This window comes from Nyctereutes procyonoides, unplaced genomic scaffold, assembly GCF_905146905.1.
Source record: "Nyctereutes procyonoides isolate TBG_1078 unplaced genomic scaffold, NYPRO_anot_genome, whole genome shotgun sequence".
NCBI classification, from domain to species: domain Eukaryota; kingdom Metazoa; phylum Chordata; class Mammalia; order Carnivora; family Canidae; genus Nyctereutes; species Nyctereutes procyonoides.
The window spans coordinates 58,532,943-58,547,936 of NW_026575133.1; the positions used below are offsets into that span (position 1 = coordinate 58,532,943).

General features: G+C 36.6%; 1 protein-coding gene across 2 annotated transcripts in view; it reads left to right on the forward strand.

Annotated features, from left to right (window-relative positions):
• Window positions 1-14,994, forward strand: part of MTMR9 (myotubularin related protein 9) — a 52,073-nt gene that overhangs the window by 18,706 nt on the left and 18,373 nt on the right. For both annotated transcript variants that reach the window (XM_055300302.1, XM_055300303.1), the window contains exons 4-8: window positions 4,716-4,889; window positions 7,306-7,523; window positions 8,411-8,572; window positions 11,694-11,835; window positions 13,597-13,817. In XM_055300302.1, the coding sequence (XP_055156277.1) occupies window positions 4,716-4,889; window positions 7,306-7,523; window positions 8,411-8,572; window positions 11,694-11,835; window positions 13,597-13,817 (917 nt within the window). The remainder of the gene's footprint in view (window positions 1-4,715; window positions 4,890-7,305; window positions 7,524-8,410; window positions 8,573-11,693; window positions 11,836-13,596; window positions 13,818-14,994) is intronic.

Sequence of the window (14,994 nt, forward strand, 5' to 3'; positions counted from 1 at the left end):
AGCTGTGTTATTGGCTGTTTGACTTTTTGGGACTCAGTTTCCATGTCTACAAAATGAAAATGTTGTATAAAATGATCTATAGGGTTCCTCCTACTTTAAGCATGTTTTTATTCTTGTATATCATGAAAGATTATTTGAGGCACTTTGTTGAAATACACATACACAGTATATCTGTATACCCCAATCTACCACTTTTGAAATTATATATTAAAAAGGTGATAAGGTCCTGCTTATGATTGAGTAGCTCCTATCTGACAAAACCTCCTGCAGAGATCAATGACAAACTATGAATAAAATACAAAGAAACTACCACCTGAAAGCTCTGGTAATTGAATAGAAAGCAGCCTGTTTTGGAGGGGGTCAAAATGTAGAGAAAGTGAATGGCAGGCGGAGTGAAATTACTATTTGAGGTACTTTGTCCTGAAGTCAACATGATTGTGGCATTGATAATGTGGAACAGGTAACATTCCGATAGAAAGCTCACTTTCTGTCTAGTGGGAAGACCCACGTGAAGGCTTGGGGCAACCAGAGAGCCAGAGAAGGGGAACCTTGATTCTGTTGTATACAACCTTGAGCTTCTGTGTGATTGTGACCAGTGCTTGCATGAAGCAGGCTGAGATCAGTCAGAACCAAGAGCTGAGCTGCCTTGCACCTCAGGTGTTAACAGAGTTTGCAGTTTAAATCTAACAAAGTTAACTGGGTGATGGACATTAAGGGAGGACACATGAAGTAATGAGCACTGAGTATTACATAAGATGATCAATCACCTCTACCTCTGAAACCAATAATAACATTATGTGTTAATTAATTGAATTTAAATTTTAAAAAATCATTAAAATGTAAGATAAATCTAACAAAGTTAATTGCCTACTAAAACAAACCACAAGCCACATTAACTCTTCAAAAAAGTATAATGAAATGCAGTTTCCACAGCACAACAGTCACAATGTCCAGGATACAATCTAAAATTGAACTAAGAAATTGTGATCCATTCTGAGGAAAAAAGTTGACAAGTACCAACCCCAAGATGACTTAAATGTTCAAATTGTCACACAAACACTAAAACAGTTCTTAGGGCAGCCCAGGTGGCTCAGTGGTTTAGCGCCACCTTCAGCCCAGGGCCTGATCCTGGAGACCCGGATCGAGTCCCACGTCGGGTTCCCTGCATGGAGCCTGCTTCTCCCTCTGCCTCTGTCTCTGCCTCTCTTTCTGTGTCTCTCATGAATAAATAAATAAAATCTTAAATAAATAAAATATATAAATAAATAAATACAGTTCTTAAATGGTCTAATTTCTCATAAAGGAAAATATGCTTAGAACCAGAGAAGACAGGAAGTACCAACAGAGAAATAGAAAATATTAAAAAGAATCAAAGAATCTTAAAAAGTATCAAATGAAACTTTTAGAATTTTTTTTATAATTATATCTGAAATTAAAAATTCACTGGATGAGCTAAAAAGCAGAGGGGAGATAACAGAAAACAGAACCAATGAACTTGAAATTAAAGCAATAGAAATCATTTAGTAGGAAGAAGGGGGAAGTGATAAGTTATAGTAAAATAAGCAGGGCCTCAGAACCTGTGGAGCAATATCAGAATGTCTAGCATATGTGTAATTGGAGAACTAGAAGGAAAGAGAAGAGAGAATAAGGCAGAAAATATATTTTAAAAAATAATGTTCAGAAACCTTCCAGATTTGATGAATGATATAAATTTTAAAAGTTCAGCAAGCCCCAGAAAGGATAAATATGAAGAAAACCATACATAGGCACATCATAGTCAAACTGTCAAAGAGCAATGGTAAAAAGATCTTGAAAGCTGCCAGGTAAAAACAAAACACAGAAACAACATTAAGTGAGTGTGGACTGTTCATCAGAAATCATGGCAACCAGAAGAGAGAACTATAAAGTGCTGAGAGACACGGGCAGCCCAGGTGGTTTAGCGCCACCTTCAGCCCAGGGTGTGATCCTGGAGACCTGGGATCGAGTCCCGCGTCGGGCTCTCCCTGCATGGAGCCTGCTTCTCCCTCTGCCTGTCTCTCTCTCTCTCTGTGTGTCTCTTATGAATAAATAAATAAAATCTTAAAAAAAAAAAGTGCTGAGAGACACAAAACCTGCCATTCTTGAGTTTTGTATGTGGTAATAATGTCTTTCAAGAATGAAGGTGAGACAACATTTTCAGATAAAAGGAAACTAAGAATTTGTTACCAAGAGGCCTTTACTATAAGAAGTGTTAAAGGAAGTTTGATTGAAGAGAAATAATACCAGAGGGAAACTTGAATATTTATAATTATTGAAGAACATTGGAAATGCTAAATATCTAGGTAAATATAACAATTTGTTTTTATTCCTTTTTAATGTCTTTAAAATATACATGATTATTTGAAGATTACAGCATTGCCTTTGTGGCGATAATAGTGTATATAGACATATGTTGAAATTTGAACATTAAAGGTGACTGGATGTAGGATATCTAATGGGATAAAGATACTTGGACAGTTATATTCTTTGTTGTGAGAATCTGTCCTGTGCATTGTAGGATGTTTCACAGCATCTTTGGCACCACTAGATGCTAGTAGAATTCTTCTCCCCTCACATGTGGTTGTCTTCACACACAATGTTACTTTTATGCAAAATCACCCCAGGTTGAGAGCTAGCGTCCTAGAGCAATCCTTTTTTTTAGAAATGGGAAGAGGTATAATTTAAAAAGTTAATGCATACATTAAAATTCTATTCTAAAAAGTATTTAACAGCAGGTGGGAAAGAAAAAATAGCAATAAAAACTGGACAAACAGAAAATAAATGTTAGATGCTGTTCCAGCCATATTAACAACTATTTTAGTATCAATGAGCTAAACACTCCAGTTGAAAGACAAAGATTATCAGAATGACATAAAGGAAAAAAAAGCAAGATCCAAATATAAGCTGTGTACAAGAGATGGATTTTGAATATGAAGACACAGGTTGAAAATAAATAAATGGAAAAATATACCATGAATAAAAAAGCAGAAGTAGCTGCATTAGTTCCAGATTTAAAAAAAAAAAAAGATTTCAAGACAAAGTATTATCAAATAACAAGAGTCATTCCATAATAATAAAATTTTTAGGAAGATATATATATGTGCCTAATAAAAAATTGATGGAAGTTAGGAAGAAATTAGTAATTCTTGATCATAATATGAGATTATTATCACTGCAATTAATAGAACAACTAGACTAAAATAAAACAATGACTAGACAACAAGACGTGGGAGTTCTGAGCAACACTGATATTTATAGAATTCCTGGTACTGGAACCCATGACCAGTATGTTAGGCTAACTCTCGTTTATCAGAACATATCAAAATTTGCACATGCAAAGTTTTATTTATTTTTTAACCGTAAATAGCTTTTTTTTTTTTAATTTTTCTTTTTTTAATTTTATTTATTTATGATAGTCACAGAGAGAGAGAGAGAGAGGCAGAGACACAGGCAGAGGGAGAAGCAGGCTCCATGCACCGGGAGCCCGACGTGGGATTCGATCCCGGGATCTCCAGGATCGCACCCTGGGCCAAAGGCAGGCGCTAAACCGCTGCGCCACCCAGGGATTCCCCGTAAATAGCTTTTTACAGTTTTCAAGGGGTTTTTATTTTTGAGGTTTGAAATAAGTTGTCATTGGATAATTTTTTATGGTATTCTTTTTTTTTTATTTAAAGATTTATTTATTTTATTCAGAGAGAGAGAGACTGAGAGGCAGAGACACAGGCAGAGGGAGAAGCAGGCTCCATGCAGGGAGCCCGACATGGGACTCGATCCCAGGTCCCCAAGGATCACACCCCAGACTGCAGGCAGTGCCAACCGCTGGGCCACTGGGGCTGCCCTTTTTATGGTATTCTTTTAATCCTTAGTATAGTTAGAAATTATTTCATTGATTGCTTAAGTATAACTATTTTTTTTAGTATTAAGTCATTATTGTTTTAAGAAAGGTATTACCAGTCTTTCTACATTTTCCTTTTTTTTTTTTTTTTTTTAAGATTTTATTCATTTATTCATGAGAGACATACAGAGAGGGATAAACAGGCTCCCATTGGGAGCCTGATGCAGGACTTGATCCCAGGACTCAGGATCACAACCTGAGCCAAAGGCAGACATTCAACCACTGAGCCACCCCTACATTTTCCTTTTTTTGAATAACATAAAGGAACAAGGGATTTGATGTAGGTAGTAGTTCTTGTTTCATCTATTCTTGCAAAGCATTATCTAGATTATTACAGTCTTCCTGTGGCTATCCTGAAGAGTACCAAAAATAAAGTAAATGGTACCCAAAAAAGAAGGATGAATGGGATGATGTCAGCCTTGACAATCATGGATATATGTAATATATTTAACCTGGAGAATAGGACACAAAGGGGAAAACAACTGTCTTTCACATGTTTAGTAGGATACCATGTGCAATAGGAACTTATGCTGAAATTACAGTAAAAACAATAGAGGAAGTTATAGAACCACAATTTGTCCAATTTAAGGAAGCACTTTCTAGGAATGGAGGATCCCTAGCATAGCAGGAAGCTGACTGAAGAATAGAACTTCTTTAAGTGTGGGTTAGGTATCCTTATAATAAATTCCTGAGTGATGGCTTCTTCATTTTATGAAAGTTAATCTCTAAGGTCCTTTAAACTTTTCAGATTATTTTGTGACAGAGATACTTGCTTAGCGTTGAAGTATTTTGTGTTTTTCAGACCAGTGAATGGAGGTTAAGCTATGTCAATAAGGAATTTGCTGTCTGCCCTTCTTACCCACCAATTGTCATAGTTCCCAAATCCATTGATGATGAAGCTCTTCGTAAGGTAGCTACATTTCGACATGGAGGACGCTTCCCAGTACTCAGCTATTATCATAAAAAAAATGGAATGGTAAGTGTGTAGTACTGCTTGATCCACTGAAAGCCTTGGTTTGCAGTTCTTAGAAATGTTCCCTTTTCTGCATACTTGTTCATCAGTGTGATTAGCCTCTCCTGCTAGGACTTCCTTCTTCTAAACTTTAGGGAATCAGGGGATCCCTGGGTGGCGCAGCGGTTTGGTGCCTGCCTTTGGCCCAGGGTGCGATCCTGGAGACCCGGGATCAAATCCCACGTCAGGCTCCCGGTGCATGGAGCCTGCTTCTCCCTCTGCCTGTGTCTCATTTGTTAAAAAAAAATAAATAAACTTTAGGGAATCAGGACTAGTGTGTTTTTGTTTTTGTTTTTTTTAAATACCGAATCTCTTGCATTAATTGCTTTTCTTCTTATTTTTTTAAAGATTTTATTTATTCATGAGAACACAGAGAGAGGCAGAAACACAGGCAGAGGGAGAAGCAGGCTCCATGCAGAGAGCCATCCTGGGGCCTTTAGGGTCACGCCCTGGGCTAAAGGCGGCACTAAACCGCTGAGCTACCCGGGCTTCCCGAGAATCAGGACTAGTGTGTTTTTATGTGATTAGGATATGATTTGAATTCTTTTCGTGATGCTGCTCAAAATTAGAAAGGCTAGATAGGCTTATCTTCAGGACTCAATACAAAAGGAACTAATGTTCATTTGATACTTGAAATAATGCTGTTAGGTAGAAAAATTTCTTCAACCAGAATAATGGTTGAATAATAAATTAAATACTTTATTTTAATTATCTTTACCAGATTTCCCTGTAAAGGTAAATTGAGCAGACATTTTTATTTTCAAAAGGAAGAAGAGTGACACATTATTGGTTACAACTTTAGTAAACACAGGAGTCAGTAATTGATCAGGCAAACACTTGCTATATCTATGTTTCTAAATATTTTTCCTTTTTTCTGAGAGAGAGAGAGAACATGAGTGGGAGGGATAGGGGTTAGAGCAGAGGGAGAGAATCCTAAGTAGGAGCATGGAGCCTGACATGGGGCTTGATCTGATGACTCTGAGATCATGACATGAGCCAATATCAAGAGTTGGACGCCTATCTGACTGAATCACCCAGAGCCCCCCTAAATATTTTCTAAATCCGTTTCTGTCCTCTTATTTTCTCTCAGTCAATAACTCTGCTTCTCATTTTGAAACTAGTAGTAAATTAGTGGATAAGTTATAGTCCTATTTCATTTCCTTTTTTTCCCCAAGATAATAAGTCAAGCATAGATATTTAGGATAAAAATATTTCTAAAAATTTGCTCCTTTGGCATCAGGTCTTCTATCCTATTTGCTCAGCTGTGTTTCTGTTAATTAGGGTTCATCACAAAGCATGTTAGAAACTGATATTAAATATACTGTTTATCAATCACATGATTAGCACAGTCTGGGAGTTAGCTGTTGTCATCATCTGGATGACCTTTCTTGATCATGTTAAATTTCAAGGTAGTTAAGGTAACAGCGTATGTTATAAGGTGAAATGGAAATAACTCTAAACCATTCACCAGGGAAGAGATCAATATAATACTAATTTCTTGAGAAAAGTTTCAAAATCAGACCTTTCAAAATATATAGTTGATGGTCTTTGGAAATAAGTTTTTAAGTCTTGAAATACTGAAAAGGATAAAAGAGAGCCATAGGAGAATAAATAATAGACAAACAGCTTTCAAGATTTAAAATGATTCTCAAAGAATATATAAACTTTTTTATTTTAAATTAGTGCCTTTTCTCTTTATAATTTTTTTCTGTAAATTTTTTTGTATATTTTTTAATTGGAGTTCGATTTGCCAACATATAACCCCTTTAAAATTCTTGATTAAAAAAAAATTCTTGATAAAATCTGCCAATGCTGTTTATATAGTTGAAGCAAAAGTTTACTGGCATGTAGGCCATTATTCTTCTACTACAAGGCTGTGTCCAGTAAACAATTTACGGACTAAATGAATTGTAATATTGATCTCTTTAGCAGTTATAATATATCATGTGGAAGTATTTTGAGATAGTATGAAGAAAAACTGTGTTAGAAGTAGTGCAAGGCTTGTATTTGTTTTACAGTTATTGACTATAGCAAATATATAGAAATATATCTTTGTTTTGGGTTAAGTTCATCTTCAAAGTGTCACACCGTTTTTTACATACTTTATAGCTACTTCATTTCTCTTTTCAGTAACTTTCAGGCGGCTCGGGTGGCTCAGTGGTTTAGCATCGCCTTCAACCCTGGGGTGCCATCATGGAGACCCAGATCGAGTCCCATGTCAATCTCCCTGCATGGAAACTGCTTCTCCCTCTGCCTATGTCTCTGTCCCTCTCTTTCTTTATGTCTCTCGTGGATAAATAAATAAAATCTTAAAAAAAAGAAAAGAAAAGAAATTTTCAAAGCAGCTATTCTTAAATTTTAAACTGCATTGTGCCTCTAGGTAATCATGCGAAGCGGTCAGCCACTCACTGGCACAAATGGGAGAAGGTGCAAAGAAGACGAGAAGCTGATAAATGCTACCCTGAGGGCAGGAAAACGAGGCTACATCATTGATACTCGATCTTTAAATGTAGCTCAACAAGCTAGAGCCAAAGGCGGTGGCTTTGAACAAGAAGCTCATTATCCCCAGTGGAGGCGCATTCATAAGTCCATTGAGAGGTAAAAGATTCTGGAGACATTAATGGACTATTATTTGAAGCAAATTAGAGTGAGTAGGTCCTTCGCTGTTCAAAAATCACAAGTTCTCAATTGAACCTACACATTAACTTAAAGTCAGAACTTGTCTGGATATCCTGTCGTGTTTTATAAGATAAGCAGAAAACTTAATCTTGGGTGCTCAAAGGTGACTTTTAGTCAAATAACATGCTTTCTCTAAGTTAACTCTGCAATTTCATCATCACAAGGTCCATTCCCCTGCTTGTGGATCACTGGTCACCAAACTTAACTGATCAGATACACTAATAAGTACATTTTTCTAAGTCAGAAGGCTAGAGACTTACTTTCCCCCACACCCACCTGTTCTCACATCCTGTTTCCTCCACTTGCATCTTTTATTTATGCTTGTAGTTAGAGGTTTAGAGGGGCTTCTGGATGGATGAGTGGGGGTTGGAGCTAATAAAACAGTGGGGTCTGAGCTGGCCCTGGCCATCCCTCCTAAAGGTAGATCCATGGGAACAGGATTGCAGATCCATCGGAACAGGATTGCAGATGTTAGTGGTATGCCTCGTGACTTGTCACAAAAGGCAATGTTCTGACCTGCTCCCTAGTTAGATAACTCAGCTGTGTGAATTGGGTATAATCTGTTCATCTGAGGAATGGTTTACCATGACAGGCATTTTAAGCAACTTTACAACCATGGTTAAGTATTAGTTTTTCAGTGTTTAATCATAAAGTTATTGTATAGCAAGGTAAATAGTTTTCTACTAACGTGAAGTAACGTGAGCTACTTTTTCTCTTGGATATATTAGAGGTTCGGGTTTTGGTTTGGTTCCCTCTTCATCATTGTATTTTCTATATTCTTTTTTACTTTTTCTTGTTTTTTAAAGGTATCACATTCTTCAGGAGAGCTTGATCAAACTTGTGGAAGCTTGTAATGACCAAACACATAACATGGACAGATGGCTCGGTAAATTGGAAGCTTCCAACTGGCTGACTCATATCAAAGAGATTCTTACAACTGCTTGTCTAGCTGCTCAGTGTATCGACAGGTAAAGTGTATTTTAGTGTTCTGGAATGGGACATGCACTGCTAACCAGACTTTGCTTTTTTCCAAACTGTGTTTATATTGTGTTGAAGTTCGTGCCTTGGGCAGTCCCAGTGGCTCAGCGGTTTAGCGCCACCTGCGGCCCAGGGTGTGATCCTGGAGACCCGGGGATCGAGTCCCACGTCGAGAGAAGCAGGGAGAGCCTGCTTCTCCCTCTGCCTGTGTCTCTGCCTCTCTCTCTCTCTCTCTGTCTCTCATAAATAAATAAAATATTAAAAAAAAGAAGAAGAATGGCTTAAAGTTCGTGCCTCGTCTATACCTTATGTTCAGATCATTGTATAAATTAAGACAATCAATGCCATTCAGTTATTGATGAAGTACTGTATAGAATCTGGCATTTAATTGATGACTAATGTTTGTTGAATGAATATAAACCACAGACATACGTCTTCAATGACACAACTTTTTTAAGTACTAAAGGAAGTGTTTATTTCTATAAAAATCCTCGAATTGTGAATCTACCTATTTTCCTTTCCTTAAACTGAAAAGAAGTTTTCTTATTTGCTCTCAGAGGGCCAAACTTGCCCTCTTATTTTTGAAATACCAGTGAAAGGAAATACGTAATTCTGTTACACAGTAAAATGATTCTTTCTTTCTCAGATATCTTGTTACAAACTACTTGATACGTGCAGTTATATCAGAATCTCAAGTTGAGAAAACCTAATGGCAGTGATATAAAGTATATGAAGTGATTTTCATTTATTCACTCAATTGAAGGTTGCTAATCCTTGAGATTTGAGGCAGAAGACTTAAACAGAGGCATAAGGATTGATGTAAGTTGTTGCAGAAGCTTAGAATGTCCTTATTAAGAAGGAGATTCCTCTGAAACAATTGGTAGATGTAAGTATTGCCACCATATAGTTGGATGGCACTTTTCATTGAGACTATAATTTATTTTTTAAAAATTTTTTTTTAAGATTTTATTTATTTATTAGAGACAGAAAGATAGAGAGAGAGATGGACACAGGCAGAGGGAGAAGCTGGCTCCATGCAGGGAGCCAGACGTGGGACTCGATCCCAGTCTCCAGGATCATGCCCTGGGCTGAAGGTAGTGCCAAACTGCTGAGCCACCAGGGCTACCCGAAACTATAATTTGTTTTATTAATGCTTCCAAATTAGGAAACTACGTGTAATTTTTTTTATGGTTAGTGAGAAATTGGTAATAGAATGCATTGCTTAATATCATGTGGTGAGTTAATGACAAAATCAGGAATGGGCAGAGATTCTTGGTGTTGGGATTTCTAAGCTGCCACTGTTCTTTGTTTTAGGTGAAGCTCATTTATCTAATGAAATATAGGAGTTAAGAAGAGGTGCTTTGGCAGAGAAATCAATATTACAGAATGATATGTTAATGCAAAGGGTTTTGTTTCTTTTTAACCTAAGTTTAAAAGATTTCCCCTTAAATTAGAGGGGAAGACAAACCATGAGAGACTCCTAACTCTGAGAAACAAACAAAGGATTGCAGAAGGGGAAGAGGTGGGGGGTTGGATAAGTGGGTGACAAGCACTAAGGAGGGCACTTGATGGGATGAGCACTAGGTGTTATACTGTAAGTTGGCAAATTTAATTTAAATAAAATATTTAAAAAAAAAGATTTCTCCTTGCATGATGAATACAGAGGCTTCTGTTTTCTTATGAACTGCAAATGATATTGAACACTTATCACCATGTTATCTGGGTTTGCATCCATAATAATGGGATGCTGCAGGTCAAGGCAATCTGAGATGCAGAACAGTATTTATCCCCACCTTTGTTTATTTATTTTATTTTTTTTAAGATTTTTAATTTATTTTTATTTATTCATGAGAGACACAGAGAGAGAGGCCGAGACACAGGCAGAGGGAGAAGCAGTCTCCATGCAGGGAGCCTGACGTGGGACTCAGTCTCGGATCTCCAGGATCACACCCTGGGTGGAAGGCAGGCACTAAACTGCTGAGCCACCCAGGCTGCCCCCCCTCCTTTGTTTAGACTTAGCTGGCTGCCGTAAAAAAACATATACCTCCATAAAAATCTGCCTTTATAATTAATTGCTCAAAATGTAAAAATAGACCTTAGATTAATTGGATTAAATTTAAAATATACCACAGATAACTAAGATATATAGATTCAATATGTACATCAGAAGCCTTAAAATATTTGCTCATACCCTGCTACATAGTCATGAGATTTTATCCTAAGGATGAGGCTGTTAACCTAACCATAGGTGAATGACAGGGAGTCTTATTTTCAAAATTAAAAACTCAAATAATTCAACAAGAGACAAAAAGCTAAGTACATCATCTCCAGTCTAATAAAAATTGGCAATGACCTAAATGTCTAATTCTCACTTAAGTAAATTGTAGTTGATCACCTAATAGAATATTATATAACCATTAATACAATGCTTCTAAAGGTAATATGGAAACATGAGAAAATGTTTGTAATAAAAGTGGAAATACTAAGAAATTACCTTTTGTTATAGCTACCTAAAGGATATAGACACATGGGGAAAGAATTAATAGTAGTCACCAAACTTGAAATTCTTATGGGAAAGTGGTGAGGTTATTTTCTGTTGTCTTAAAATCTTCTTCACTGTCCTTTCAATATAAGAGTTGGAAGAAGGGAAGGGGAGAAGATGTGCTTAATTTAGTTTTTGGGGTTTTCTTCAACTGTTTTTAGAATAATGGAGTCCCAGACTCCTCCTAAGTATCATGATATAGTAGTACCATTGCCACTGACTTCCTAGATTGACAGTTTGATGTTTCTTCTTGTTTTCATGTTTCAGAAAGTGTGGTTTAGATTGTTTCCTAGATCCATTACATTACAAGTAATGAAGGCGTCCTTATATAGTCAGCTGATGATAGAAAGGTAGAATCAGCATCAGAGAGATACAGAAAATTAACTTTTAAGTGTATGTTAGGGTTTTTTCCCTAAGAGAAACTCTACATGTGCCTTATTTTTCCTCTAAACCCTACTGAACAGAGCAGAATGCATGAGTTTGAAATACTGTACTTAATAAATGTTATTAATAGAGTTGACTGATCATGTTAGGAGTATCCCATTTTGTACTCTGGATTTTCCTATCAGGGAAGGGGCATCCATATTGATTCATGGAACAGAAGGAACTGATTCCACACTTCAGGTTACCTCCTTGGCCCAGATCATCTTGGAACCGAGAAGCAGGACCATCCGTGGTTTTGAGGCCCTGATAGAAAGAGAGTGGCTGCAGGTGAGAAAATCTACTTGGTATGCATAGAAACTGCTAATAATTGATGTGATCCCAGTTTGTAGGAATGGATAGAATTTGTGAAATTTTGATTGATTAAAATGTTTAACTTGTATGTTTAATTTTCTGGGAGCAGTTAATCCTCTCAGTAAATGTTTATATATCCTCACTGCATCTCAATTTTTGTGCCTCTCTGCTTGTATTGCTCACTTGGTATTTCATTCCCTTAACAAACTCTTATTAGTTATACTTTGTTACCTACAGGGGAAATAACAAAAAATGTGAAACAGTCTCTGCTAGAGAGAAAAAAAAAAAAACATCAAAACCAGGAAGGGGGTGTGAGGACTTGTAATTATAAGGCATGTGCTCTAGCACTTTCTGCCTGTTGCTTGTCTGGCTTCACCTTATCCTCTTGCCTCACCAGGTGAAATCCTTCTCATGCTTTAAGATACAACTAAATGTCGCTGCTCTCATGCAGTCTTGGGACCTTAACCTTCATCACAGATAAAATCGATCCATTGTCTTCATGCCTTAGTCCTGAAACTACATCCAAATTAAGTGATTCCTTTGAGGTCAGGGAACCATGTCGTTTCTTTTTTATCCCTAGGACACAGAGCACAGTGCAATCACGTAATGCTGAATGACAACTGAAATAAAGGCTTCATGAAATAGATTGAAATCCTTTAAGTCAGAGATTAATTTATAAATGTATATACACTATGTAATTTAGTAAATGTGATTAAGAACAAATGTTTAGATAGATCTTAAAAGTAGAAGCATCTCTGGAGAAAAATAATTTCTGGCCCTTGTAGTTAAAATTTAGATTTATTATGTGTTAATGCTCTTACGTATACCATATTCACCTGCCTCACAACTGACCTATATCTCTGTTCAAGTGAGACCATCCCAAATATTTGGTAAAAATCTCTTCAGCGACATTCATGATGCATAGCAAACAAATAAGGGAATGTGATTTACTTACTTATATATTACCATTCCAATGGGTATCAAAACACCAAAATGTTCGTGACATTTTCTTTGTCAGGTAAGGTGTAAAGACCTAAAGATAAAAGCAAGTGTGTGAAATACCTAGAAGGGTATGATTTGGGTTAAGGTCAATACTCAGGTTCTGGGTGAGCCAAAGAGCCAAATGATTCTTAAATTTACTTTAGTCAGTAGAGGTCAGACTCTTCCAGTTCTTTTTTTGAGAGAAGAAGGAAGTAGGGACAATTTTATCTCTAATACGAAAGTATTCCTAAAGAATTTTTTTCACATGTAATTAAGTATTCAGTATCAGGAGTGACTTTATAAAGTTTGTATGTGAGAAACCCATATTTATTTCCATTTATGGGTGAGGCTTACATAGCTTACAACAATCTGCCACACTTTGGATAGAGAAAAGGTGGTAGCTGTCTTTTGTGTGGTCCCTGAAGACCTTATATTCTTTGACTTTGCTAGAAATTACAGACCTAGAAAATTTTACTTTATAGAATTCACCTCGCATAATTGCAGTTCTTATGGTTACACCTTAACTGCACAGCCTTGTTAAATATTTGGAAGTCATGTTTTTTTTCCTTAGTTACTGAAAATTGTTTAAATTTATTAATTAAAATCAATTGAAATGATTAAATAGCAGCCATCCAAATTATATGGTGTTCCGTTCAATAAGAGTTTTGTTGCAACTGTGTGAAATAATGGTAATAGAATGTGCTGTAATGTGCTCTCACTAGGCCATGACTGTCACATTTCCATCTTCTGTCTTAGGCTGGTCACCCGTTCCAGCAGCGCTGTGCACAGTCAGCCTATTGTAATAGTAAGCAGAAGTGGGAGTCACCTGTATTTCTTCTCTTCTTGGACTGTGTGTGGCAGATACTTCGTCAATTTCCTTGTTCTTTTGAATTTAATGAGAATTTCCTCATCATGCTCTTTGAGCATGCATATGCCTCACAGTTTGGAACATTTCTGGGCAACAATGAAAGTGAAAGGTGGGTACACTGCTTACATGGGATGGGGGCCATTCCGTTTATATTTTGTTTTGGTTACTTCCTAAAAGAGACCAGAATTTGGTTTCTACATTAATGTTATTGATAAGATGGTAGAGGTTACAGTTAGTATAAGTTAAATAATATGAAATGTGTTCTTATTATGAGCCTATCCCATCCTAGGTGAGAGCATGTCCTAGACTTTTTCTATTAGATTAAAATTAGTCCATACACTGATTTAAAAGCTTTGAGTAAATTAGGCAACCATTCAATGTTAATTTTCTTGTATAAGATCATGCCAATCTTACATCTGGAAGAAGCCTTAACATATAATCCAACTCCATCCTCTATCCAGTTTTATAGATTGGGAGGAGAGTATCTAGAAAAGTTAAATGACTTGACCAGGGACACACAGCCAGTTGGTCACCAATAGTGGGGTTATAATACAGGTCTTCCTTCTTTTGCTCCAAAGTTTCTCTGTCACACTGTCCTCAGGTCCAGAGGGACAGTCTCACTTTATAGTCCAGACACCATCGAGTTTATAGGTTTAATTAAGAAGATTCCTATCAGAATGATCCTCAAAGGTGCTTAACTGGTAATCTCAGTTGGGTACAGTCAAAAGGCTTCCTCTTCTCTTTTTTCCTTTGTCATTTCAGCTAAAGGGACAGTTTTGTTGGTTTTTTCCTGGAACCACCTTTTGGTTTCATTGACACTCTGTCTATTCTCTGTTTCGTCTGTCTACTCTCTACTCTTATTCTTTCCTTCTTTCTGCTAGCACTGGTTTAGTTTGCCCTTCTTTTTCCAGTTCTTTAAGGTATGAAATTACTGATTTAAAAGTCACCGATGTGAGATCTTCGTTCTTTTTTAATGTAGGTCTTTACTGCTATAAGTTTCCATCGGAGCACTGCTTTCACTGGATCCCCATACTTTGTGTTAGCATGTCATGTTTTCATTTTCATTCATCTGTATTTTCTAATTTCTCTTATGATTTCTTCTGTAACCCATTGCATGTTTAAAATTGTGTTATATAATTCCACATATTTATGAATTTTCCATTTTTTTCTTCTGTTACTGATTTCTAACTCCATGCTGTTGTAGTTGGGAGAAGATACTTGTATGACTTCAGTCTTTTAAGATTTATTGAGATTTGTTTTGTGGCCTAACGTGTGATCTATCCTAA